The sequence below is a fragment of the Microtus pennsylvanicus genome, chromosome 6, assembly GCF_037038515.1.
Source record: "Microtus pennsylvanicus isolate mMicPen1 chromosome 6, mMicPen1.hap1, whole genome shotgun sequence".
NCBI classification, from domain to species: domain Eukaryota; kingdom Metazoa; phylum Chordata; class Mammalia; order Rodentia; family Cricetidae; genus Microtus; species Microtus pennsylvanicus.
The window spans coordinates 55,688,389-55,716,221 of NC_134584.1; the positions used below are offsets into that span (position 1 = coordinate 55,688,389).

Here is a 27,833-nt window from a genome sequence, read left to right on the forward strand (position 1 = left end):
GCCTCACACTAATTATCTCTCAGGGAGAATCCGCCAAGAAAACACACAAATGTATACATGCCTTAAGGAGTGGGGGGGTGGGGTGGGAAGACACTGAGGAGAAACAAGCAAAAACAAAAAAGTAATCGAAAAGTCACAGTTTTCCTACTTTTGATGCATTGAAGTAGCTGAAAGTTGCGTTTTCAACACATTTCTGAGGAGTCAGAGAAGACCCTTTTTAGGGTACTCTCCTAAACTGCTCAGAACGCACAGAGCCTTGGAGCTGTCGTGTCTGAGGAGGTTGTGAGTGAGTGAACGGGTGGTGACAGGGATTGTTCCACCTTTTAAATTCTATACTACACTGATGGCTTCTAAAGACCACGCTAGCATGTTATATAGGGGTGTGGGAATCCTGCAGTTCCCTTTGCTAAGTCGCAACCACAGCCATGCTCCTGGTGAGTTAGTTAGCCTCGGCCGCTTCAGCAGCGCTGATCTGATCGTGTTTTCCAGAGCGAGGGCAGCGACTGTGAGTGCAACCCGACTGGGAAGAACTTCCCCGAGAACCAGATCCTGATCAAGCGCATGATGATCAAGTGTGCTGACGTGGCCAACCCGTGCCGCCCCTTGGACCTGTGCATCGAGTGGGCAGGGAGAATCTCCGAGGAGTACTTTGCACAGGTGTGCTGCTGTGTGAGAACTGTCCCTTTCCTTCTAGGAACAGGCCCCGGGGCCACAGAACCCTGTGCGCGCCACAGCTAGTGAACGCCTCTTCTCTGCAAAGGACATACCTCAGTTCTGGTGAGAGCAGACTTGGGCTTTTCTCAAGAGACAGGTCAATGTACTAGTCACTGACCAAAGCCCTCTAATGTAAGGAAATTCTGTAATTGTTAGACCCTGAGCTTTAATAAGTTCACAGATATAGACATAGGTAGAACATTGGATCTAAGGGGCAGGGGGCAGGGAGATGGCTCTGTGGGTAAGAGCACTTGCTACACAAACATGAGAACTTAAGTTCAAATCTTAGCACCCATGCAAAGAAGCAGGACATGGCCATGTGAGCATCTTTTACCCCAGCAGGTCAGAGGGAAGAGACAGGACCACTGGGGTTTGCTAGGCACCAGCTCAGCTCTAGAGTCAGAGAGATTTTGTCTCAAATGAATAAGGTGGAAAAAATAATCGATAGAGCAGGGCCCCTGATATCCCTTTGTGCGTGTACATCAAAACACACAGGTACATATATGCCACACACAATAATCAAATGCATGCATACATACACATACTAAAAACTACTCCCAAGGATGTATCTGTGCTAGATTCTTCAGGGATTCACATTTTTTCCTAAAGGAGAAAGAGGCTTTACACAGTGAGATTAGAGTTATATTTTTTGAAGGATTTAAAAATTAAAAACAGGACAAAAAAAGAAAACTCCAGAAGACAGTAAACTGCCAGATGGCTCTTGAAGTAGAGTCCTACTTCAAAGGAAAACTCTAAAGACTGGCGTGTGTCGGAAGACAAACTGGAAGCAGCTGTAGGAGCCGCATAGGGGTGGTGCGCTCTCTGGATGGAACGCATTACTGAGGCGGGATCAAGAATAGCTGACATTGTACGGCAGGGCTGGTTGAGAAGGAGCCTCTGAACTGCAGAAAAATAGGACAGGCACTTCTGAGCTTACCCATGTTGGAGAGGGGTATGAGGGAGTAGAGAGGATGGGTATGGACCAATTACTCCAAGAATACCAGTGGATATTTTAAGGCTCCTTGAACTGTGTGAGCTGAGCTGGAAGTCATGAACAGGTTTCCTGGGACCCACGTGGAAAGAATTTGAAGCCTTACTCCTAGTTACTGACACTGGGAGGATGTTCCACTCTTAAATTCTCTGACCAAAGCTTCCAACTTAGGTGTCCTTTTCTCTAGTAAGAACATAGAGATAGCACCAGTATGATCTGGAAATCGGATTGCAAAGGAGGCCTGGGGTGAGCTCCGGGCATTATTAGGAGATGTGGATCTCACCGTTCAGCTTCAAGCACCCAGACAGGAGCACACACCGCAACACGCGGCACACTCAGATTCCCAGGCACCTTGACAGCTGTGCGTTGATGCTCCTGGGGCAAAAAAATGCCACATTCAGCTCTTTGCTCAACTTTGAAAGTCCTAGTCCTAGAGGCACCTCGGCTGTGGCTGCAGCACAAAGGCTTCCCGTGCTTGCCGTCTCGCCAGGCAGAACAGTCAAAAGATGTATCCTGAATGGTTAAGATGCTAAAAGCAGGTCATTCTCATAGCTGCATGTGTCATTTTTAAGGGAAGCCAGTTACAAACCCAAACCTGCAAGCATGCAGCCAGGACATCAGTGACTACTGTCCCTGCCTTGTGTCGTCCACCGCCTCCATTTCATGGGCCAGCAGCAGTTTGACCTTTGCTGCAAATGTCAATTAGTGCTCGCTGAGTAGGAGTTCAGATCTGACTTTTCAGAAATAAAAACAGATTAGAGAAAAAGGGGCTAAATTCGACTAGACCAGTGCTTCTGGGAGCACAGTGTGCCATGAGGGCCAGTGTGACACAGCTCTGTGGGAAACACTCTCCTCACATTCCTTAGGTCTTGAGTTCAAGAGAGGAGAGAGTGGAAAGTGGAGGGACAGAGAGGAATCTGAGAGCAAGGAGACCCGAACATGGTCAAGTGGGTCAACTCAGGAAATTGCTAAACTCTGGGAACCACGCCATGACTATGAAGGCTTGCCATGTGCCCCACAGCCCTATGCAGTGGTGTTTTTGTTTTTCTCTCATCACAGACCGATGAGGAGAAGAGGCAGGGGCTACCTGTAGTGATGCCAGTGTTCGACCGCAATACCTGCAGCATCCCCAAGTCCCAGATCTCCTTCATCGACTACTTCATAACAGACATGTTCGATGCTTGGGATGGTAAGTTAGATGCTGTTTTATCACCCACAAAGAATATTTTTATTACACTTAATGAAGATCACCTTTAGGGGCCTGGGCTGGGCCTAAAGATAAACAAAATATAAATATATATTTCATTTTGTTATAAACAAAACTGTGAAAAAGTTTTTAACAAATACACACATCTATGTGTGTGTGTGTGTGTGTGTGTGTGTGTTCTGAGCCCTTTGCGAGCAGCTAGAGTAGGGGCATCCTAGAGTCTGACGCAATCCTGAGTGCACAGACACAGTGAACGAGTGTTACCTGGATGAGTAAGTCTTCACTTTTTCACTTTTCAGAGGACAGCTTCCCAAAGTGCACAACTGTTTCATTCTCACACTGGAAGAAATCCCATTAAGTAAAATGTATTTCATTCTTTGTGAATTTCAGGTTCAAGAGAGTTACATAAAAAGCCTGTTTATTTCAGCAGCTAACTGGGGTGTCGCTCACAGCTCAAAGTAGAGGAGTGCTTGCCTACTGGGTTCAACTCCTAGCACTACAAAACAAACAAATGATTTTTTTTTTGAGACAGCGTTTCTCTGTGTAACAGTCCTAGCCTGTCCTGGAATTAGCTCTTGCAGACCAGGTTGGCCTGCCTCTGCCTCCCAAATGCTGGGATTGAAGGAATGTGCCATCACCGTCCAGCATAAATAAATAAATCAAAGAAAGAAAACTAGTGTTTTCATACATATGTTGACTTGCAGCCCAAGGCCTTGGGGATCTCTGTCCTTCTGTTCTTTTTGTGGGGTACACATGCAAACAGACATCAAAGTTCATCCTCAGGTGTTGTACCTCAGGAGCCAGCCGCTTTTGTCTTTATACAGGGCTTCTTATTGGCCTGGAACCTCCCAATTAGATTAGGCAGGCTGGCTGACTGGCTAGTGAGCCCCAGGGATCTGTCTTTGTTACCCCCCCAAAGATGGGATTTTACAAGTGCATGCTACCATGGCCAGCTTTTTTATATGGTCTGTGGACTGCGCTCAGGTCCTCAAGATTGTATGTCAAGCAGGATACTATCTTCTCTACTTCTGCTCCCCAAGGCTAAGCCTAGTAAGTACTCCCAAGATCCAACTTAGTGTAATGGGTTTCTCTGGATTCTGTTCATGTCCCTGCAGCCTTTGCACACCTGCCAGCCCTGATGCAGCACTTGGCAGATAACTACAAACACTGGAAGACACTGGATGACCTCAAGTGCAAAAGTCTGAGACTTCCATCTGACAGCTAAAGCCAGGCCGGAAAAGGGGCCTCTTGATCTACGACGGACACTGTGAACTGCAGAGTCATGTGAACAAGAGGCTTTTCTGTATGATGAGAACAGGTGTAGATTAAGGAGCTAGTGTTTAATAGCTGATATGAGTCATGCACGCCCCCAAATTTCATTTTTCAGAAAGTTATATTCCATCAGTAAAAATATGTTCTTTTAAATCACTTAGTGACAAAACGAACCACTTGGCAGTCTCCTCTGCCACGCTGTGCGTGCCCTTACAAAACCATGGAGCTGACTCTCTGTAGTTACACGCAGGACACAGAAGCAGAGAACCTGGCGTCTGTGAGTCCATCCTGATGGAGACCATGCCACGTGGCCAGTGTCCACCGGAACACTCACTACTGAGATTTAGCTGCACTACTTTCCTCGGCGGCAGGAGTATGAAGGGTTCCTAAAAAGCTTCTCTGAGCAGATATATGTAAGAAAAGAAGCTACTTTAAGATGCGCAGAATGAGGACGAGATTATCGCTAAACTAGTTAGCATCACGGCGGCCAGGACTACATGGCAGGTAGCGTGACGCCCCTGTGAGAACACAGCCTTGGCCTGGTGAGTGTCCCTCTGATGAGCGTCAGCCACTTGCGGAGCCCTCATTCCTGGAAGGGACTCACCTTATAGGAGGCCAACTGATGGGGAAGGAGCGGGAGCTTGCCTGAGTGTCCCCGGCTTCAGGCTCACAGACACACGTCAAGAGTATCTATAAAAGCCATTAAATACAAATGCTCGTGAGCAAGCTTTAAAAAAAAAACTTAAGAGAAGAAAAATTTATATATATATATTTGTTGTTCAAAGATTTTTATTAAAATAATCTAAATGCCCTGGATCTTCGCCCCTAGAATTTTCTGGGCATTACCTGTACATCTGAATTTGGGGAGGAAATGGGAAAGTTTCAAGGTTCAGATATTCTTAATTTATATTTGAGATCATGCCATTTGCTTTACTGATGTAAAAAGGGATTGCAGGAAATGTAAATATATCGGAAGACAGGCGTACGGAGAGGCAGTAAACACTATTTTAAGCTATTAATTGTATGAAGGCTGAAAGCACAGGGCATATTTTTATACGACTCTTTTCACAACCTTCTGTGCTCGGCATAAAGTCAGACTCGAGATTTTTCCTTTCTCTTTTATCAGCAATCCCTTCTCTGTGTATTACGAATATCAGAAACTAAGTAAACGAAATACCTTAGTTTTATTTTATCTGTACCCCATGACGCATTTTTAAGAGGCATAGAAACCGAACTGATTGAATCAGTAGCTACATTTTTCCCAAATGAAAATTGGACTGCAGGCTATGTAAAAACTCGGGACATGGAGAAGAAAAAGATAACTTATCACTATGTAATGTGCCAATGTTTTTTTCTATGTTTTGTACCAAAGTGTAAACATATATGACAATTCCATGCACAGAAAAGCATCTAAATTATTTTTGCTAGACGGCAGGAGGCCTTGATTCACTGGTGGGGACAGAGCTGGCTTTGTATTGTATTGCCGCATTGTGTACATGTGAGGAAATGTTTTTGTCAAGTTCTTGTAACTAAATTCTTACAGTCATTTTTCATTCCCAACAGCTGTTTTTATTTTATCTCTTTGGCCTAAACTTTTCATAATTTCAAATTTGGGGTCCTAGTGTCTTTTATTTCACGAGTTGTCAGTCTGTTTCCAGAACACTGAGGTCAGAGCACAGGATCTCTTTGGGCTTCAGAAGCTGGCTGGAGCAAGGACAATCTTTCTCTGAGGAGCCTGCTTTCAGTTCCACTCGGCAGGGAACACTGGCCAGGCACTTGGCATCGCCTATATGCAACATTACAGCTTGCTCAGGGATATGCCGTATCAACTTCATGCTAACCTCAAATGCTAGTAACATGTGGATGTTAAGTGCCCTGAGATGTCGAGGTGCTAGGGTTTTAGTGTGATCTCCTCACTACCAGTGTAAATTACAGCCATCTTCTGAGTTGCTAAGAGGCACATTCTTCCAATTTACTAGAATCATGGACTTTCAGGTAATGTTCCTGCATCTCAGATATGTATCGATGTGACACAGATAAACTGCTGTCAGTGTCTCTCACTCCTGTTTGCTGTGACACCATGTGTGGTGAGGACACACATTAACTTAGGAAAACATAAAGGAAAGTCATGTTAATACTATTATTAATGACTCTGCCGAAGAGGGAAGTTGGTCTTAAAATACTCTTACATGAGCCAGAACGGTAACTGTTTCAGCCACTCCTCAGTTAGGGGTGGCTACCCTCCCCCGCAAAGAAAGATGGCATCAGTACTCTTGGCATCTATCCAGCCTGTGAGCAGTGGACAAGCCTGCGCTGCACAGATGCACCTAGAGACCCAGCTCCAAGTATTTTAAGGGCGACAACAAGGCACACTGTACACACTGATCTGGTACAGACAGCTAGGTGACTGAAGTAGAGAAACACGCACATAGTATATACTGGCCTTAGCTCTAATTTTCTTCCTCTAAATTGCAAGTTCAAGTCCTAGGAACGGTCTACATGTAACTACCGAAGAGCAAAGACCTTGCCATGGTCACCTTATCATGCTCGTCTCCCTGACCTCGGGACACTCACACAAGGTCTCCCCTAGGCTGGAGAACACTCTATTTGACCAGTTTCTCAGCGGTGGGAAACTGGTCAAATGAAATGGAACAACAGCAATGCTGGACTCCAATCCTGTCTGCTCTTAAAACTCAAGCATGGCTGGAAGTAGTGGTGTACGCCTTTAATCCCAGCACTAGGGAGGCAGAGCAGGAGGATCTCTGTGAGTTCGAGGCCAGCCCGGTCTATGAGAGCTAGCTCCAGGACAGCCAGGGCTACACAGTGAAACCCTGTATCAAAAAACAAAACAAAACAAAAAACAAAAACAAAAGAACACACACAGAGGAGACAAAATTTAAAAAGAAAAAATTTAAGGATGACTTCAGCCACTCAATTTGAGCAGATTTCCACCACAAAACAGGAATCCAAATCAGGTTAGGAAACAGGTATAAAAAACAAAACAGAAAAGCAACAAAAACCATATGAATTCTTTGTCTTTTATCATTTAAGAAGACATCCTTACTAGCTAATGGCCTAATACAAAATTTGCAAAGGAAAAACTCGCTAGTAAAAGGTGGAAGTCCATCTACAGAGCAAAATTCAAAGCTTTAAGTGAGTCTAAAATAAATTAGCCCAAGTGCCAGTGAGCTGATGCATAGAGCAGACGGCTCGTCTCCCTGGCTGACAGTGCTGCTCATAGCTCATCCTCAGGAAGAATGGAGAAAGCTGCCTCCTGTGTTGACTCCTCAAATAACAATGGTATGCTGGCTAAAAGACACTGTCTTTTTTCTCATTCGCATGCTGCTCTGTCCTCATTAAGGTAGCTTACATTTTAATATTATTCTTTCCAACCAAGCTATTTTCATTGTGAACTACAACAGCAGCAAGGACTGTAAACGCTGATTTTCCTGGCATGGTCACCATGAAGTCCTCTCAGCCTCCCTCCCTCTCCTCATCTGTTATTGTAGGAGGTGTGGGTTGTGTCCCGCCGCCCGGCCTGCTTAACCCCCGAAATAACCACACAGAAATTGTATTAATTAAATTACTGCCTGGCCCATTATATCTAGCCTCTTTTGGCCAATTCTCACATCCTGATCTAACCCATTTCCACCAATCTGTGTAACACCAAGGTTGTGGCTTACCAGGAAAGAGCCTAACCAGCGTCAGTCTCAGGCAGGAGATTCACCTATCTGCTGCTTTCTTTCTCCCAGAATACAGTTTTGTCTTCTCTGCCTATCTAAGTTCTGCCCTATCAGGCCAAGCAGTTTCTTTATTGATTAACCAATGAAAGCGACACAAATACAGAAGGACCTCCTACACCAACCTGTCTGTTTTTATGGGTGTTCAGTGATAACAACGGGTGCTAGAGAACAAGCTAGCCTCCACAGGCCTTGGTTTCCTCATTCCTAACATTTGCCACTGATCTACCTACCATCCTAATGCTACCAATCCAATCTTCGTAGGCAGCGGTGAAAGCTGAAACCAGTGGAAACAAGAATTTATAGCATCCATCCAGGGAGCATAGTACACACATGTGCACACCCAAGTACGTAGGCGTTCTCCTGGAGAAGGATCAGGTGCCTAACATCCCACATCCTATCTGTCTTGAATAAGATTCCCTAATCAACAAGAGTAATCCCCACTACAGTACAGAAGACATTTTATGTTTCAGTGCCAAAAGTGAGAATAGTGCCATAGGCTGGTAGGGCAACGGAGATGGTCCAGTCCTAGTGGATCTTCAAAGACCCAAACGGTGGGTCTGTCCTTGAACATTTCATATTAACACAAAGGAAAGGAGATGGTTAGGGCAATTTAGCTGCAGTTCCTGACCTCAGAAAAGCGCTGTGTCTTTCCTAACGCTGGACTCATCAGAGAAACATCTAAGAACTATTCTGGCCAGTAACTGCCCAGGCCGGTTCACACTGAGAAAGAAATGTACCCTGTGGACTGAAGCACTGCGGGATTTTAGTAGGGACAATGGGATCTTTTTTTCAGTGACTTAAATTAGTACCAAAAAGAAGTGTTGTACTTAAAGAAAATAATTCTTTTTTGACTAATACTCAAATTTAATTCTAGTGAACACTGAAGCTACTAGAGAGTAGGAGAATTAGCAGAATGGATAGGTCTATCCTGACAACTCCCAAGCAGTCTTTGAAGGAACCCTAAATAGATAAAACTAAAGAATGGGACAGCTTTACAGTTCCCTTTTCCCCCATCACTTTCCGAAACAAAACACAGCACCCACTATGCCACGGCAGCAAGGTCCAGCAGAAACCTGTGCTGTGTCCTTAGGTGGACACACTTGCTCCTGACAGACAGACAGAACTTCATAGGCAAGAAGAACATTACAAATCTAAGTGAACAGTGTGTAGCAGCTTTCAGAGTTCTGCCCTTCATTCGATGGTCAAGGCTCACGTATCTGTGCGATCCTTCAACTAGACAGCGGGGTGTAGGTCACCATCCTCTTCTAGCTTCTGAAATAACTTTATACTTCGGAGTCCAGATTCTCGCTCTCCATTTTTCCACAGAATAATGAGATGATCTGCAGAGCATGTCACTAGTCCATGATCTTCAAAGTATAGAAACATCTGTAAAATAAATTGAAAGACTAGTTCAAGACCATCAAGAAGAGGCTAATGCTAGATCACTGTGTGTGCTAACAGACGAGGAGGTCTCTCTGGATTTGAATGCAAAGTCTCTAATGAGTGACTCTCTTGTTTCAGTGTTGGTGATCCAAGCCAGGGTCTCCTGTGGCTGTTCTACCACTGAGCCCCTAACTTTTGCCAGGGCTCACTTATGCAGTCTGGGCTAGCTTGAAGCCTACAACCTCCTGCTCGGTTAGCCTCCTGAGTGCTAGGATTACAGGCATATGCCACCTAGCCTCGGGAAACTTTTCTTTTCAAAACCTGTCAGTACAGCCAGTATTAACATTTTAATGGATTTTGTTGATCAACTACAGAACAACAGTAACAGCGATTTCTCAAGGTATCTTCTGGGTTTACCACAATTAATTATTCACATATGGGCTTTAGTTTGATTCTGTCAGGTCTGGGTCCCCTCACACTTGCATTATTTACTAGTATGGCTACTAATGAAATTGCCTGAGATAAACACTGACTTCAGCGATCTCTGTAAAGCAGAGGTGACGTGTCAGCACACAGCATTTACTGAGAGACTTCAGTTTAAAAGCCAGGGCCAGCTGCAAGAACTGGGGTACCAATGCTTGAAAGCCAGGGCCAGCTGTAACAACTGGGGTACCAATGCTTGAAAGCCAGGGCCAGCTGTAATAACTGGGGTACCAATGCTTGAAAGCCAGGGCCAGCTGTAACAACTGGGTACCAATGCTTGAAAGCCAGAGCCAGCTGTAACAACTGGGTACCAGTGCTTGAAAGCCAGGGCCAGCTGTAACAACTGGGGTACCAATGCTTGAAAGCCAGGGCCAGCTGTAACAACTGGGGTACCAGTGCTTGAAAGCCAGGGCCAGCTGTAACAACTGGGGTACCAATGCTTGAAAGCCGGGCCAGCTGTAAAAACTGGGGTACCAATGCTTGAAAGCCGGGCCAGCTGTAACAAGTGGGGTACCAGTGCTTGAAAGCCAGGGCCAGCTGTAACAACTGGGATACCAGTGCTTAAAAGCCGGGCCAGCTGTAACAACTGGGTACCAGTGCTTGAAAGCCGGGCCAGCTGTAACAACTGGGTACCAGTGCTTGAAAGCCGGGCCAGCTGTAACAAGTGGGGTACCAGTGCTTGAAAGCCAGGGCCAGCTGTAACAACTGGGGTACCAGTGCTTGAAAGCCGGGCCAGCTGTAACAACTGGGATACTGATGAGAGACTCTAATCAGTTCTGCCCTGTAGCATGCATGTCACTGAAACTCAGAAGAGTGGAGATGCAGCAGTAACTGGGGAAAGGATGTGCTAGAGAAGGAAGAGCATGGAGGCCAGTGCAGATCCGACAAGGAGGATGCTGTGGATGGAGAGAAGTGGGGCTAGAGAGAGAACTAGGACTAAACTAGGGCAAGGCCCTTTAGGACCCAGTGTAAGAAGGGATGAGCCGAACAAAAGTCAGGGACAAGAGAGTAGGGTCAAAGGTCGGGACTTACTGATGACTACGGAGCAGAAGGGAGAAATATAGGAGCAAACTTTCTCAGGAGCCAGGGTCCTCGGGGCATGCGCAGAGGGTGAGAACACAAAAGCCCTGAGGATATTCAGGAGGCAGCACCTGCTAGCTACAGGGTCTGAACTTGCCAATGAAGTCAGAAGAGCTTTTTAAAAATGCAGGATGGGGGGTAGCTTGGTGACAGGTACTTGCCATGCGTGTAGAGTATGGAAAGGCTTGGGGGCAGCAAGGAGGTGAAAATGCGAATGCTTTCAAGGACTTTCTAACCCTCCCACTTACCTAATGACAAATGCGCCATTTCTAAGGTCTCCTCTATCCTTAAAACTTTTGTGTGTGTGTGTGTGTGGCAGGAGGAGCTGAAGAGATGGCTCAGCTGTTAAGTGCACTGACTGCTCTTCCAGAAGGCCTGGGTTCGATTCCCAGAACCTACATGATACCTCACAACCAGCTGTAATTCAGTCCCTGGGGATCCCAACACCCTCTTCTTGCCTTCTTGAGCACTGCAGGCAAACACCCATAAAACATTCTTAGTATGTTCAATGAGTCCCCAATATTTTAAAAATAAAGCCCAAACTCCTTGGCCTTACTTCTTTCGGCTTTTTCTTTGATTGGTGTTGGTGGAAACCCAATTATTCCATCCGACCAATCCGCCAAAACACAGTGTATGCCTGTGGTTACCACATGGATGCTCACCATCTGTAACCTGTACCACAGCCAACACACTGTATATACCTGTGGTTACCACATGGATGCTCACCATCTGTAACCTGCACCACAGCCAACACACTGTCTATGCCTGTGGTCTACCACATGGATGCTCACCATCTGTAACCTGCACCACAGCCAACACACTGTCTATACCTGTGGTTACCACATGGATGCTCACCATCTGTAACCTGTACCACAGCCAACACACTGTCTATACCTGTGGTTACCACATGGATGCTCACCATCTGTAACCTGCACCACAGCCAACACACTGTCTATGCCTGTGGTCTACCACATGGATGCTCACCATCTGTAACCTGTACCACAGCCAACACACTGTATATACCTGTGGTTACCACATGGATGCTCACCATCTGTAACCTGCACCACAGCCAACACACTGTCTATGCCTGTGGTCTACCACATGGATGCTCACCATCTGTAACCTGCACCACAGCCAACACACTGTCTATACCTGTGGTTACCACATGGATGCTCACCATCTGTAACCTGTACCACAGCCAACACACTGTCTATACCTGTGGTTACCACATGGATGCTCACCATCTGTAACCTGCACCACAGCCAACACACTGTCTATGCCTGTGGTCTACCACATGGATGCTCACCATCTGTAACCTGTACCACAGCCAACACACTGTATATACCTGTGGTTACCACATGGATGCTCACCATCTGTAACCTGCACCACAGCCAACACACTGTCTATACCTGTGGTTACCACATGGATGCTCACCATCTGTAACCTGTACCACAGCCAACACACTGTCTATACCTGTGGTTACCACATGGATGCTCACCATCTGTAACCTGCACCACAGCCAACACACTGTATATACCTGTGGTTACCACATGGATGCTCACCATCTGTAACCTGTACCACAGCCAACACACTGTATATACCTGTGGTTACCACATGGATGCTCACCATCTGTAACCTGTACCACAGCCAACACACAGTCTATACCTGTGGTCTACCACATGGATGCTCACCATCTGTAACCTGCACCACAGCCAACACACTGTATATACCTGTGGTTACCACATGGATGCTCACCATCTGTAACCTGCACCACAGCCAACACACTGTCTATGCCTGTGGTTACCACATGGATGCTCACCATCTGTAACCTGTACCACAGCCAACACACTGTCTATGCCTGTGGTCTACCACATGGATGCTCACCATCTGTAACCTGCACCACAGCCAACACACTGTCTATGCCTGTGGTCTACCACGTGGATGCTCACCATCTGTAACCTGTACCACAGCCAACACACTGTCTATGCCTGTGGTTACCACATGGATGCTCACCATCTGTAACCTGTACCACAGCCAACACACTGTATATACCTGTGGTTACCACATGGATGCTCACCATCTGTAACCTGTACCACAGCCAACACACTGTCTATGCCTGTGGTTACTACATGGATGCTGACCATCTGTAACCTGTACCACAGCCAACACACTGTCTATACCTGTGGTTACCACATGGATGCTCACCATCTGTAACCTGCACCACAGCCAACACACTGTATATACCTGTGGTTACACATGGATGCTCACCATCTGTAACCTGTACCACAGCCAACACACTGTCTATACCTGTGGTTACCACATGGATGCTCACCATCTGTAACCTGTACCACAGCCAACACACTGTCTATGCCTGTGGTTACCACGTGGATGCTCACCATCTGTAACCTGCACCACAGCCACCCACGCCAAAACGAAGCCAAAACAAAGCCCTGAGCTACATCTTAAAGGACAGCGAAGATGAGCAAGGTACAGCACCCAACAAGAGAGGTTGCACAGGGCCTTGGCTGTGTACCTTTTAGTCCAACCTAGCCTCTGAGGTGGTGCGGGAGAATTATCCTTATTCTGTCAATTATGTATTTTAATAAAACACTGACTGGCCAGGCAGAAAGTATAGGCGGGTCAACCAGACAGGAAGTAGAGGCTGGGCAATGAGAACAGGAGAATTATAGGAAAGAGGAAGCGCATTCCCCAGTCCAGCCCAGACCACCGAAGAGGCAACATGTGACCTCCCCGGCTGAGAAAGGTACTGAGCCGTGTGGCTAGCATAGATAAGAATACTGCGTTAATATAAGCTACAAGAGCTAATAAGAAGACTGTGCTAATGGGTCAATCAGTTTTATAACTTATAGAGATTTCTGTGTGATTTTCTTGGGGCTTGCCAGCTGTGGGGTACTAGGCGGGATAGAAACCCCAACAAGCGGGCCCCTCATGCTACACTGAGGCTCATCTCAAATCCTCTGTCTCTAGAAAATTCTACAGGATACAGCAAGAAGTGTTCCTTTTAACTCCCTGGCTGCTTTTCACCAGGGTCAGCCGAAGTAGTCTTGATTAGGAGCTCACTGGGTCTTTTTCCTTCCTCTCTACTGAAGTATCAGATCTGTGAGGACAAGGGTTGCATTTTATACCTCTTTTTAAACTTCAGGAAATGGTCAATGGTGGCTGTGACTGCTGCTTCTAAGTATGGATGCCTACCCAAATTAAAAGTAATTTGTTCCTCACTGGCCAATTCAGGAAATGCATCCCTTAGGGCCCCCCCCCACTGCTATTCTTACGCTGTTCCAGTTCCCATCACCCCTTCATTGCCATCAGTTCCCTCCCTCGTTGCAGACAATGGAGCTTACTGTCAATTATTAATGTGTCTGCAGTTCCACAAGGGAGACTTCTCCGCATAGTTCCTGAACCTCATAATGCAAAGTGACGCAGTAACAGGGTCTATCACTAGCAGCTGGAAACAGTGCTCCAATCCTAAATTTGGTTATGATCCCTGGAATTAGATTCTGTTCAGGCTCTTACCCTACACACACAGCCACAACATTCTACACGTCCTCTGGTGACTGCTGTGATACATAGTCAAAGTCACCAACATTGCCCAAGATTGATGAGCTAGCTTCACCTCCTATACAGTGGAGACTAAGCTCGTTCTTAAACCAATACATTGTTTACTTCCTCAAATCCTATCTGTAAGAAGGAGGACCCTAACCACTTGTACTATCACTATCTTATTCTGATTCTTATCTTGCCAAAGCCTACAGCTGAGAATGTGTGAGTCTTAATTACAGCAAATGCATGAGAAAAGAACCGTGCTGCAAAAGCAGGAGCTGCCTGCACTGCACGCCTACTAAAAGTGGTACCTCCACGGAGGATGAGTGGCCGATCAAGTCTCCGATGAGCTCCAGGGAACACGTAGTGCCATTTTCTTGCTGCTTTTTAACAGGCTGGCTGGCTTGTTTGTTCACTCTCCCGAAGCCCCACATATTAAAAAACCCTACAAAAATACAATTATTTCAGTCATTTCAAAAGCTCCTGTGCTTTTTCCTTACTGAAAAGCAGAAAATTTCAATAAAATCGTGTCTCATACTTAGGTGTGTCAAGGGCTAAGCTGACAGCACTAGCCAGGACCTGTGGATATATTATGTTGTATTCTTCTTACCTTGCCTAGCTCCACATCTTTTCTACAGCCCCTACTCATCCACCAAAAAAACAGACAGACATTGGAATGTAAGAGAAGTAAGCAGCCTTGAAGGTTTTATGTAATCCTCGAAAATCAGGGAGAAGACATATGAACAAAACAGAGGGAAATCTCTCTGTCTCTGTCTCTCTGTCTCTGTCTCTCTCTGTCTCTCTCTCTCTGTCTCTCTCTCTGTCTCTGTCTCTGTCTCTGTCTCTCTCTCTGTGTGTGTGTGTGTGTGAGAGAGAGAGAGAGAGAGAGAGAGAGAGAGAGAGAGAGAGAGAGAGAGAATCCCAGAACTTCAAGTAAACTGAAAAAGACAAGAAATTAAGAACACCAGTATTTGACATATTAAGGATCAATAGTTAAATTCATTCAAATATCCAGACTCATTTTTCAAACCAAACCCCTAAAAGAGCTCAGGAGATTATGACATTAACAAGGAAAGGCAAGTTGTTTTTTTTTTCTGTAGATCACATTGAGTGTTAATAATGCTTTTCTATCAATCATACAAGTTTTGTGTCAGTCAGAAATATAGACAATATTATAGGTATGTAATTACTTCAGTAGGCTACCTGGTCATTTGAATTATGTAAAATTTAGTTTTCTCTCAAAATAATAAAATTGCAATTGACTTCAATTGAAATAAAGAGATAGTTTTACACTGAAGTGAAATTCAGATGCCAACTCCTAATTCCAAGCACCAGAGGCATGCTGCCAGTGTCTGATGCCTGCATGGGGCACATTCTATGCCGCTCCTGGGGTTCCTCATTGTCACCTCTCATCTTCCTGCTGGATGAGATGAGAAAGGAAGGAAGAAGGGGAGGAGAAAGAAATGAGGGAGGGAGCGGGAACAGCATGCTCTGTGGGGGAGGGCACGCACCTGTTGGGACAGGTTCAGCTGGCAGCTGCTGTTTCTCTCGGACCTCCCAAATGCGTACACTGCCATCTTCTGAGCATGAGATTAACTGCCTGTCAGAATAAAAAGCCAGATGGAAAAAGCCAGAAAGAGTACTTGGAAGGCCGAGTGCTAGCTGCTGAAATCGCTGGAGCAAGACAGACCATCACAGTTTGGCAAAGCACACATTACACCCTGTGACGTTGGCTCAAGTGACGTCAAATATCATCTCCATTTTTTTTAAAGACTATTCAGAAAAATGACACAAACTACACAATAACCTAAGCAGTCTCACAATATCCTAAGCAGTCTCCTCCTTCCCGCCTCTTTTTACATCTCTTCCCACGGTTCCTCTCATTGGAAGGACGCTGCATGGAAAATCCTACTCTGTGACTTCATCAGTGGAATCTTAACTGCCAAATCAACCCTCATTTATAGCCTCAGACAGCAAGGGCTACATCCGATTTTAGCCATAAACATACAACACCATTAAAAAATTAGTTTATAGAATATATAAAAATAGTACATTATAAGTGATCCTGGTTTTTTAACCTTATTAACAATTTAAAATTTTCTTTTAAGAAACAACAGTCTAATTCATTTAACCTTGCTCTTGTAAATTTCTGTCTGTCATGTATTGCTGCAGACTCTTCAGTTACAGTCAGTCATGGAACATTCTCTATTTCCAAAAGAATACCAAGGTCAAGCCGTGGAGCTAGGTAATCTGGCCACTGCAGACATCACGCTAGGGGCCTCGGAGCCGTGACTGTCTCGTCTTGGCAGAGAGATGGGAATGCACCTGTTGGGGAGTCTGACGATGTGGAGGATGGGAATGTACCTGTTGGGGAGTCTGACGATGTGGAGGATGGTGGAGTCATGCGCAGCTTTCTGGCAGGCAATCACACGCTTCAGTTGTAGGTTATACACATACAGCCCCCTTCCAACGGCAACAAATATGTTCTGGGGGGCAGGAGTGGAGAAACTTCAGAAATTGGCATAAAACTAGTCTTTACTATAATAGATTTCCTGCCCCTTTGTGACACTGGGAAGCCACTGTTACCTTCCCGGTCTTCAGACAAAAATTACAGTCCTGCCCTCTGCCACCCCTAATGTCAAAGTCACTAAGGAAGGCTTAGCACACCAAGCAAGCAGAGGAATGCTCTGCACAGGGCAACTCAGCTCTGCCTTGGTGCTCTCTGGAGACCCGAGCTGCAGGCGTGGTGGCTGCTACCAGGGCCCTGCAGCAGAAGGTACCGAGGTGCATGCAGCCTGGGCTTCTGGAGAACATGGTACCCTTGGGGATTTGCTCAGTTGCTTTTGTCTGGAAATGGAGCCAAAAATCACTCGCACTGCACATCTTAAACCTATGAACAACCCAAGAGGTAGATGCGGCAGTGGTACTATCCGAAGGTCATCTGAAGAGTTAAAGGAAAAAGTTCTAAACCTAGCATCAGAAATGCCTTTCTGCTAAGACACTTGAGTTTTCAGAGAGCGTTTTTGCTAATGTTCCCTTCACCTCCACCTTACAGCATCTGCTGAGGATGAGGGGAAAGCATGGATGTTACTCTCCAGACTGGCAAGTTAAAATGTATGAAACTGAAGGGCTGGTAAAATGGCTCAGAGGGAAGGCGCCTGCCACCAAGCTTGATATCCTGAGTTCCATCCCTGGGATCCAGGTGTGATGGGAGAAGAGAACCAACTCCTGCAAATTATCTTGACAGTCACACCCGAGCCACAGCACAACTGCATACACCTACACGCATACTCATGCAAACATACAAAGAAATATATATTTTTTAAGTTTTTCAGAATTAAATAATGTGAAAAGTGATGGAGGAAAAAACTTGGCACTGACCTCCAGCCTCCATACTCATACTCCTGGCATTGGCTATAGCACCGCATGCAAACACCTACATAGCAACACGCATGCACACACACACACTCACACATACACAAAGGTGGCACACAAAATAGTACAAAGAAAATAAAAGTGCTATTTATGATTTTTCAACAAAAATAATAAAATGGTAACAAGTATGGAAATTAGGATAAAAAGCACAAAATGAAATAAGAAAGGTTTCCTTCGCTCCCTTTCTCAATGGCTATGAACACTGAAATAAGTAACTCCCCTTAAACACATTTTCTGAAGCACTGAGGCTTAGAGAGAAGACCTTCGGATCAGAGGCAAGAGTCAGTAGTGCCAGCGCTGGCTTTACAGCGTGAGCTTCACAAACTCTACTGCCTGGCCAGAGACAGACAGCAGCTGTTCTTGCCCAGGGATCCTGACCAGGACACCAGCCACCTAGAAGGGAAACGTTTCTCACAGGTTTAACTTTTCGCCTCTCTAGGACATACATCAGAACTGAAAACAAATCAAACAGGAACCTCAAACACGACGGGACAGCTTACTGAAAATCAAATTAGGTATGTAAACTCGTGTTCCAATAATTTCTTTGCCTACAAGATTAGGAACAAGGACTAAAATCTCTTCTTAACACAAGTGGTCCATTCTTTATGAAACTATAAGACCATTTTAGAACCTGAAACCATTGGTAGTAACCTTTTCATTACTTTGAGTGTGTGTGTGTGTGTGTGTGTGTGTGTGTGTGTGTGTGTGCACGCATGTGTGCTCGAGTGCATTCATGTCTTGGTGTTTTCCATCCTGTGGATCCTGTTGTCTGAACTCAGGTTGCTGGGCTTGGTGGCAAGTGCCTTTGCCCACTGAAGTGCCTTTGAGCCTCCCCGCTGCCCAGAATCATGTCTAACATATTAGGATTTAAATATCAGGTGCTGGTTTTATTTGTAACAATTATAATTTATACTTTTTACCTCTTCATCACATGTGAAATGATTAATAGAAATGTCATTTTGCTTTTGGCAGAGTTTTATTTCTTGCTGAGCATCTGGCTGTGGAGATGGGTTCCAGAAGCTACGCTCACAGGCCTGCACGGTCCAGTCCAGGGCATCCCAGATGATCAGCTCTCCAACATGGGAACCGGTGACGAAACTTGTATCTAGAAAAGTTCCCCAGCGCACCATTACTCATCATGTTCTCTAGGCTAAAAATAAAAGTGAACGGGCTTCCTAATTGTACCTAGACAAACTAAAGAGGAAGATTAATATGACAGTAAGAAGTCAAAGGTATAGTTCAGTGACTGAAGATAAATATTACAGTTTGTGTCAATAAAAATGCCATCTATAATGTTTGGTCAACTTTTACAGGTATTAAAATAAAAGAATCTTCCTTTAAATGATATGCCCAAAACATTGTCAATTAAATAAGTAGTTCCAGGACTACAGAGTGGCTAAAGAACACTAAAAGAAGCAGGGCAGAAGAAGACATACAAGGAAATATCTGCTTGGCAAAAAAAATTAAAATTAAAAAACAAAACCAATACACATATGATTTAAAAATGGGGAGAATTAGCAACTCAAAACAGTTCATTACACTCAATTCATAAGCCAACCCTAGGAAGTACTAAGAATAAGAAAATAGATGGAAAATAAACATGTGATAACATCTCTAACTACTTTAATAATCAAAGAAATTTTAAATCATCTATTTACTAAGAGGAGTCAAACTGTAAAATAACAAACACACTGACCCACCAGTTCCGTCTGAAGGAATTTATCCTGAGGGAAAGGCAAACAATATATGTTCAAAGCTGCAAGACAGAATCCTAAGAATCTGAGGTCAACCTAAATATCCAACTGTAGACTAAAGCAAAAATGACAACCATAAAATAAAATAATATTAGCTACTGAGAATTAAGCTGTAAAAGTACATTTATACTGACATGGAACTATGTTCACACCATACTCTTATAAAACAGTAAACCATGTACATACAAATGCATACATCTACATATGCTCAGGAAATACACAGAAATATGCGAACTAGGGTTTAATACTGAATGATGGCACAATTTTCATTTTAATTTCATTCTTAATTTAATTCCATGTTTCTTGTTATTATCATATTTTTATTTTGAATATAACTTGTAAAACAATAAGCTTTAAAACCCTCAAATAGATTTAAATTAAGGACCTAGACAATTTGTACATCATATAGTTAATAGATACTGTGCAGCTGCTAGACTAAAAATTCCCTCTCAAGTGTAATTTATTACTGCCTTACATATTTAAGGTAAGTCAGAACAGAACACTGCACTGAGCACAGGGCTCAAGCAACAGTTCCGGCTCTGCCTGCTACTAGCCAGGTAGTCTCAAGGAAATCATTAACCTTTCTCTGCCTTGGATTCCTCATGCGTTAACTGAGGATTATTATAGAAAACAAATTAAATTGTAAATATAGCCATTTCTTAAAAAATATAATGTTATCTTGAGTATGGGTATTACTCTACATTAGCAGTATTTAAATGTGCAGTGATTTACAACTTAGGAACACACGGGTGGGTAATTATAACTTTATTATTCCATCTGTCAAATAAACCTGCAGGACAGAAATCTGCCACAGCCAGATGAACAATCTCTTAGAAATAAAAGTCACCAGCCATCCCAGATATTATTTTTATCTTGGTCTCGGTGTCATAATAGGTAGCTTAGCAATGTCTGCAGCTACTCAATCACTACAGGATTCGTTGTGGGGGGATATAAGTTTTGCTATGATCTCTGGAGGAAAACAACTTTCCAGCTTTAACGCTGCGGCAGTTCGGGGTACTTCAGCAGTACCAATCTTTCCACAGCCTCCTCTGATTTCACTGAACTCGAAAAAAAAAAAAATCAAAGAAGTTAAGGATGAAAAAGAGCTCCTTGACCCCAGGCCTGGGTCTGTAATCGACACAGAGTTAAAACTTTGAGACCACGCAGTTGCCCCTCTGTGGTTCTTTTACACAACAGGAACACAGTATCAATGACCTTGTGGATCTTTTCACTAAAAGCAAAAGACTGGCATTCAGTTTAGCATAGAATTCTCCCTGTGTAATTTATTTATAGTTCCAGACAGTCCACTCAGAAGGTTTCACACCAGACATCCTCACTGATGCTAACAGTGGATGTCTTTCATCCTGTAATATCAAAATCCACTTAGGAAACTCTCTCCCAGCCCCCCTCTATCCATTCCTCACAAGCGCAAATGCTTTGTGAGCGCCATACACACCAGCAGCATGGACAAGCAAAGGAATGAAATGAATACATAGAGCCCTTTGCCAGAAGAGAGTAGGAACGTCGGCTTATGTCTTAGGAAACCCCCAGGCTTACAGACCCCTTCAGTAAGTTTTGGCACACATCAAACATACTTTCGGGAGTTCAAGTAGATCATTCCAAGACTGCCCTGGGATGACCTCACCAAAAAGCACACTTCTTTTTAGAAAGTGTGTGTATGCGTGTGCATGAGTGTGCGTGTGTTACATGTTTCTATGTTGTATGTGTGTTTGCAGATATGTGGGCCTCTGTACATGCATGTGGAGGTGAGAGGAGCATTTGGACACCCAGAACAGCTCTCCACCTTACTCCCTTAGGACCGGGTCTCTCACTGAGCCTGGTACCCACTGACATTAGCTAGAATGGCAGCCAACAAGTCCCAGTGATTCTCCTTTCTGCACCTTCACCCTTGCCCTTGACCCAGTTACATTCACACCCAGCTTTTTCTAAGAGTTCTGGAGACCTGTTCTCATGCCAACCCTCTGATCCGCTCAGCTTTCTTTCCAAGCTTTAAAAAATATCAATTGGTCATCCCTGAAAACATACACACAAGTAACATTATACAGGCATTAGAACATTAGCAGGTCAGTTATGCACACGCACACACACACAAACACACACGTGCACACGCACGCACACATAGCAACACTTAATAAGAAAACGAGGTCATGAATTTGAAAGAGAAGAAGGATATATGGGAAGGTTTGGAGGGAGGAATGGGAATGGGTAAATAGTATAATTATATATTCTTTATTTATTTTTGGTTTTTCAAGACAAGGTTTCTCTGTGTACTAGAATTTACTCTGTAGACCAGACTGGCCTCAAACTCAGAAATCTGCCTGCCTCTGCCTCTCTAGTGCTGGATTAAAGATATCCGCTACCATTGCCTGTCAAGAAATAGTTTCTTTCCTTACTTTCTGAATGTACCTCTGTTGTGATGCATGAACCGAGTAACTGGCCACTGGCATTAAGTGAGCGAATGGGAAAGAAACAGGGCAGAGTGAAGCAGGGAACAACAGAACAAATCATACAAGATCGCCAGAATCTGCAGCACTCCTGCGTACAAGATCCAGCCAATAGCAAACTTTTCCAACATCACCAGACTACCTAAACATGTGTCATTCCTAAAAATGCTTTTGCTGTATTTATTATTTGCAGTTCAGTTTTGCAGTTTATAAAGCAGAATTACTATGGATTTTCTGTAACTTTCATTAATAATTTTTCTTTAGCTTTTCATTTTCCATAAGATCACGACAAAGACTATGTGATAATCCATGTAGCAGCACAACTTTGGAGGTAGAAACAGAAAGATTGTAAGTTCAAGGTCAGCATGGGTAGAGAAAACCCATCAGGGTAGGAAGTGGGGGGGGGGGGCTCTTGGTAATAACTTGTCATCTTCCTTTAAGTAATCATGTTGTTTCAATGATGCCAGGACTTCACCACTAAAACAAGACAGGTAACTAGACCTAATCAACATAATGGGCAAGAACCAATGCTTCTTTTTGTAGAATTTCCAGTACCTTGTCATGGTTCAGTGTTTCCAAGGAGGCTCAAAGAGTTGCCCAGATAAGAACTTGCCTTTGGAGCTACCATTCATGGCTAGAGAAAACAACCTCCAGATACAAAGAGTTGCCCAACCACTGTTACTTCCAGTACCACAGACCATCTGGTCCTCAGGAAGACATGCAAGTGGTTTCTGTAGGATGTTTGCTACAGAGGGGAAGATGCTGAAGCTGGGAAGATGTTCAATGATGTGTCTGAGAAGAGGACCAAAGAGCACTAAAGACACAAAGCAGATCTGTGTTTGGTGTTCTCCATACTTTACCCCATCTCATGTTCCTACAACTTATTCCTCCGAAAGAGCCAGTCATGCCCCAGGTCTCCAGGGGTTCGGGGGCTGTAACTCCTCCTCCTGTGGCGTGCTCCCAGCAGTCCTCCACGGCCTGCTCACAATCTCCACCAGAACTCTCCATGTGACCCATACACAGATCTCCCAGTTCAGTTCTGTTGACGTCAGCCATCACTTATCTGCCAGAACTAACTGCCAAGAGCCAGAGTTCGTGATCCTCTCCTGCCACCGCAAGTCATGCTCACTGGTAGTGACGGAGCCAGAGCCACTCGTGCGGAATGCTAGAATGTTCTACGTTCAGATTCACAGCCTGTGATGAGCATCCACAGCCACTAGCAGTACCTGAGGATAGTCACACCCTACTCTATCTGCCTGTGCTGAAGTCTTAGACCACACTGAGACCTGAGCCAGGCTCTACTATCTCAAAGCTCAAAGTAAGAGATAACAACTATCTCCACTAATCTATTATTTGAGTGGTAATTCTGAAATATTGGAACAAAACAAGACGAAAACTCTGAAATCGTACATAAGAGAAACATATACAAAGAGCTTACCATTGACGTTAACCATTGACAGAATACTATCCTGGTGATCAAGGAGCCGTTTAACTTCAATGATATCCCATTCCAGCAAGCCTTCTGTAGGTGCTACTAACCTAAAAATTACTAAAGAATGGTTATTTTACTAAATGTTCAAAGAACATAAAATACTTTTTCACTCAAAAAGCATTAAGTGTAAAGTATACATCATGCTGGAAAAAAAAAAAAAGAAAAACAACTCCAAAAGAACCTATTTATACCACCTTACACCACTTCTTTAAAAAAAATTGAGCTGCTTAAATGATCTCCTTAAGACCGGCGGTGGTGGCATATGCGTTTAATCCCAGCACTCGGGAGGCAGAGGCAGGCGGATCTCTGTGAGTTTGAGGCCAGCCTGGTCTACAAGAGCTAGTTCCAGGACAGGAACCAAAAAAAAAAAGCTAGAGAAACCCTGCCTCGAAAATAAAAAAAAAAAAAAAAACAACAATGATCTCCTTAAACCCTCAGCCAGGGTGTCCTTCCAGGGTTCCTTCGCCTTACTTCTTTTAACTTCCCAAACCCAGCCTGACCCTCCACTTCCCACAAGACCTCATCACACATCAGGAGTATCACTCCATTCCCACCCAGGCCAGTGACTGGCCATGCCCCTGGATCATATGTATGTCCAGGCCAGTGACTGGCCATGCCCCTGGATCATATGTATGTCCAGGCCAGTGACTGGCCATGCCCCTGGATCATATGTATGTCCAGGCCAGTGACTGGCCATGCCCCTGGATCATATGTATGTCCAGGCCAGTGACTGGCCATGCCCCTGGATCATATGTATGTCCAGGCCAGTGACTGGCCATGCCCCTGGATCATATGTATGTCCAGGCCAGTGACTGCCAATGCCCCTGGATCATATGTATGTCCAGGCCAGTGACTGGCCATGCCCCTGGATCATATGTATGTCCAGGCCAGTGACTGGCCATGCCCCTGGATCATATGTATGTCCAGGCCAGTGACTGGCCATGCCCCTGGATCATATGTATGTCCAGGCCAGTGACTGGCCATGCCCCTGGGTCATATGTATGTCCAGGCCAGTGACTGGCCATGCCCCTGGATCATATGTATGTCCAGGCCAGTGACTGGCCATGCCCCTGGGTCATATGTATGTCCAGGCCAGTGACTGGCCATGCCCCTGGATCATATGTATGTCCAGGCCAGTGACTGGCCATGCCCCTGGATCATATGTATGTCCAGGCCAGTGACTGGCCATGCCCCTGGGTCATATGTATGTCCAGGCCAGTGACTGGCCATGCCCCTGGATCATATGTATGTCCAGGCCAGTGACTGGCCATGCCCCTGGATCATATGTATGTCCAGGCCAGTGACTGGCCATGCCCCTAGGTCATATGTATGTACAGGCCAGTGACTGGCCATGCCCCTAGGTCATATGTATGTACAGGCCAGTGACTGGCCATGCCCCTGGATCATGTATGTCCAGGCCAGTGACTGGCCATGCCCCTGGGTCATTTCCACTATCAGTGCTCTCCACATGTATGTGCAGGACAGTACACATGGCTACAAAACAAGCTATAGATTTCTGGCCTTCAACTTAGCAAAGGCTTTAGCAGCTGCCAAAAAATAAAAATAGCAGTTAAGCAAGAAAAAAGGACTTTTCAATTTGGGGGCATATACTATTAAATTATAAACCCTTCGCAAATATAGCTTCTAATTTCTTGATTATAGATGTTGAATGTGTTCCTTGGTTTATTATCTGACTTTAAAAATTAGTTTTATTTGTCCGGGAAGTGGTGACCCACATCTTTAATCTCAGCACTTGGGAGGCAGAGGCAGGCAGATCTCTGAGCTAGAGGCCAGCTTCCTTATTTAAATTACAAATTCTAACATTAATCAACACATAAAACCTAAAATCAAATCAAGCGGTTCTATCAATCAATCAACATTTATAAAAATCTATGCTATTCGAGGAGTTCTAGCTTCCAAATGCGAAGGCCCAGTTACTGCCTGTGAACACTGAGCGACAGAGAGACGGCAGACATGAGACCTGTGGAGACATGGCCATCAGTATTCTACATTCCCCTAGGCCACTGGAGCCAGGGCTGTGCATGCGCAGGACAGGCATGCCTGAGAAAAAAGGTGGACAGGTCCCACAGCCTTCCCAGGTGGTGGTAATCAACTATCCAAGTCTCTCTTTCCCTCAAAGTCCTCGCTGGAAAATAGAACATGGCACATTTCTTCCCGTAATTCTGACAATATTTTGCCAACTGTCAAAGAATTAGCAAGATTATTAAATTCTAATAGCCTTTCATATTCGAATTGTGGCTGTGAGAAATTCTCTCTGCCAAACCAGAGAGAAGTTTTCTTGGTGTGGATAAACTGAGTGAAAACACTACTGCTGAATGATTTTAGAATAAGTAATATATTGTTACATTGATTATTAGGAGATAGTTAACAGTGTAATCTATTGACGAGAAGAAATCTGACCTAACACTGTAAAAATGGCTCACCCTATATTATTTTCAACAACCCAAGAAGCCAGAGCTAGGGCAGAGACAGACATCTCCAAAATAAACCTGCCTTTGTCTTTCTAGCAGAGCCCATGTGTGTATTCACGCAGCTGTCCAGACATGGCAGTGTGCACCAACGTAAAGAAAACAGATGATATACTCACTCAGTTCTTTGCCAACTGCTGCCACAACACAGTTCCTAGGGATTTCAACCAAAGCACTGATCCCTTCAGAAAAAAATATAAAAGAAGGCAAATCATTTTCTCTCATGGGTTACATCAAAACAAAACTTTCTCAACTTTATGTAAGTCATTTCCCATAACACATACTTGAAACTTTTGACATAAACACTTACTTTCTATCTTACACATGGAAACTGAGTTATAAGTTTCTGATCCCTATGAAAGACTTTCTATATATAAACAGGCTCTGAGTGTTTCTCCTGTGGTAGTAACATAGTATATTCAACCATTTCCCTTATATTTATATATATTATATCCCTTAGGATAATCATCACCAACCAGCACATGAAGGCTAATTCAATGAGCTCACCGGGCTTTCCCTTGGTGTAACTTTAAGGCTATGCATGCTCACTGACCCTGAATGAGCTAATGTAATCATGGAAAATCCATATCTGGCCTCCATCCTGTTCCCTTACACAACTCCTAAAATCCTCTGAGTCTCCTAAGACACCGTCTTTCTGTGTCCCTGTGACACGCTTGTGTCCGGTCAGTCCCTGGCAGCTATGGGTGAGAGCCGCTCATGAGCAGGATCGAGGCAGGAGGAGAAGCTGGCACTTTCAGCCTCACCTCTCAACTCCCAGGGAGAGAGGGACAGAAGATAATGTTGGCCACCAGTCACACATGGTTGGATTAACCATATCTACAGAAGAAAGCCTCCCTACAAACTGGGATAGGATTTAGAGAGATGCAGTAAAGCTGAACGTAGACAATTCCTGCAGGGTGCACACTTAGGGAGGGCACAAACCCTGTGCCCCTTCCTCCCACCTGCCCTTTGTAGTTCTTCTTTGGTACCCTGTGATAGACCCTAAGTGGGTAAAGTGTTTCCCTCAGTTCTGTATACCACTTCAGCAAATCGAATCCTGGTTTATAACCAGGGGGTCAAAATCTAAAACAAAACACCAAACGGGCATGTCAGTGGAATGACGGGTAAGGAAGGGCTGAGGACTAAGCTCTTGGCCTGTGGGACTGGACACTACCTCCAGGCAGACAGAGTCGGCCTGAGAAGGGAGGACAGAGCTTTGACTAGGAGCACAGAGGAGGGAAGCTCGTAAGGAGCAGCCAGCCATTCCCAGCTCCATGCTCCACCCTCTAATCCAGCTAAGGGAGAGGCCTTCAAACAGCATGTTTACAGCTAGTCAGTGCATTTCCCAAACGACCTGAGTTACTGAAATGACTGCCTTCATTTATTTATGTTTGGTGGCTGCTATTGTCAGAACTGGCCCGTTGAAGTCCAGGTTTTGGGTATTCATCCTCGTCAGCCTCCCAAGTAGCTGGATTGCTGCCCACGACACTGCCTTCGGCCTTAAACACTGAATTTTCATAGCTCAATCATAAAATGGTTTCAGACTAACTGAAACTTCAAGTATTAAAAGTTGAAATTCTGGAACACATTAACATGAAATTCTTTTAACAAAGTTAGTCTTCCCTCTTTGATATACGTAATTTATAAATGAAATTTTTAACATATATATAAACAGAAATGTCCCTTTCTTTACCTTCTTACCTGTCAAAGATTAGCAACACTGTTCTGATGTCAAGTGCATTTCCGCCCTGACTTCTCCCCCAC

At 44.5% G+C, this 27,833-nt stretch overlaps 2 protein-coding genes across 8 annotated transcripts in view; one reads left to right on the forward strand and one right to left on the reverse strand.

The window, feature by feature from the left end:
* Positions 1–5,793, forward strand: part of Pde8b (phosphodiesterase 8B) — a 223,323-nt gene extending 217,530 nt beyond the window's left edge. For all 7 annotated transcript variants that reach the window (XM_075976288.1, XM_075976286.1, XM_075976282.1 and 4 more), the window contains 3 exons: positions 490–657; positions 2,765–2,894; positions 4,028–5,793. In XM_075976288.1, coding sequence (XP_075832403.1) covers positions 490–657; positions 2,765–2,894; positions 4,028–4,137 — 408 coding nt within the window. In that variant the 3' untranslated portion in view covers positions 4,138–5,793. The remainder of the gene's footprint in view (positions 1–489; positions 658–2,764; positions 2,895–4,027) is intronic.
* Wdr41 (WD repeat domain 41) overlaps positions 4,956–27,833 on the reverse strand; it is a 45,528-nt gene continuing 22,650 nt past the window's right edge. The window contains exons 7-13 of the mRNA XM_075976290.1: positions 26,189–26,251; positions 23,527–23,637; positions 18,790–18,974; positions 16,799–16,920; positions 15,946–16,034; positions 14,746–14,879; positions 4,956–9,313 (exon numbers count right to left, since the gene is read on the reverse strand). Coding sequence (XP_075832405.1) covers positions 9,161–9,313; positions 14,746–14,879; positions 15,946–16,034; positions 16,799–16,920; positions 18,790–18,974; positions 23,527–23,637; positions 26,189–26,251 — 857 coding nt within the window. The 3' untranslated portion in view covers positions 4,956–9,160. The remainder of the gene's footprint in view (positions 9,314–14,745; positions 14,880–15,945; positions 16,035–16,798; positions 16,921–18,789; positions 18,975–23,526; positions 23,638–26,188; positions 26,252–27,833) is intronic.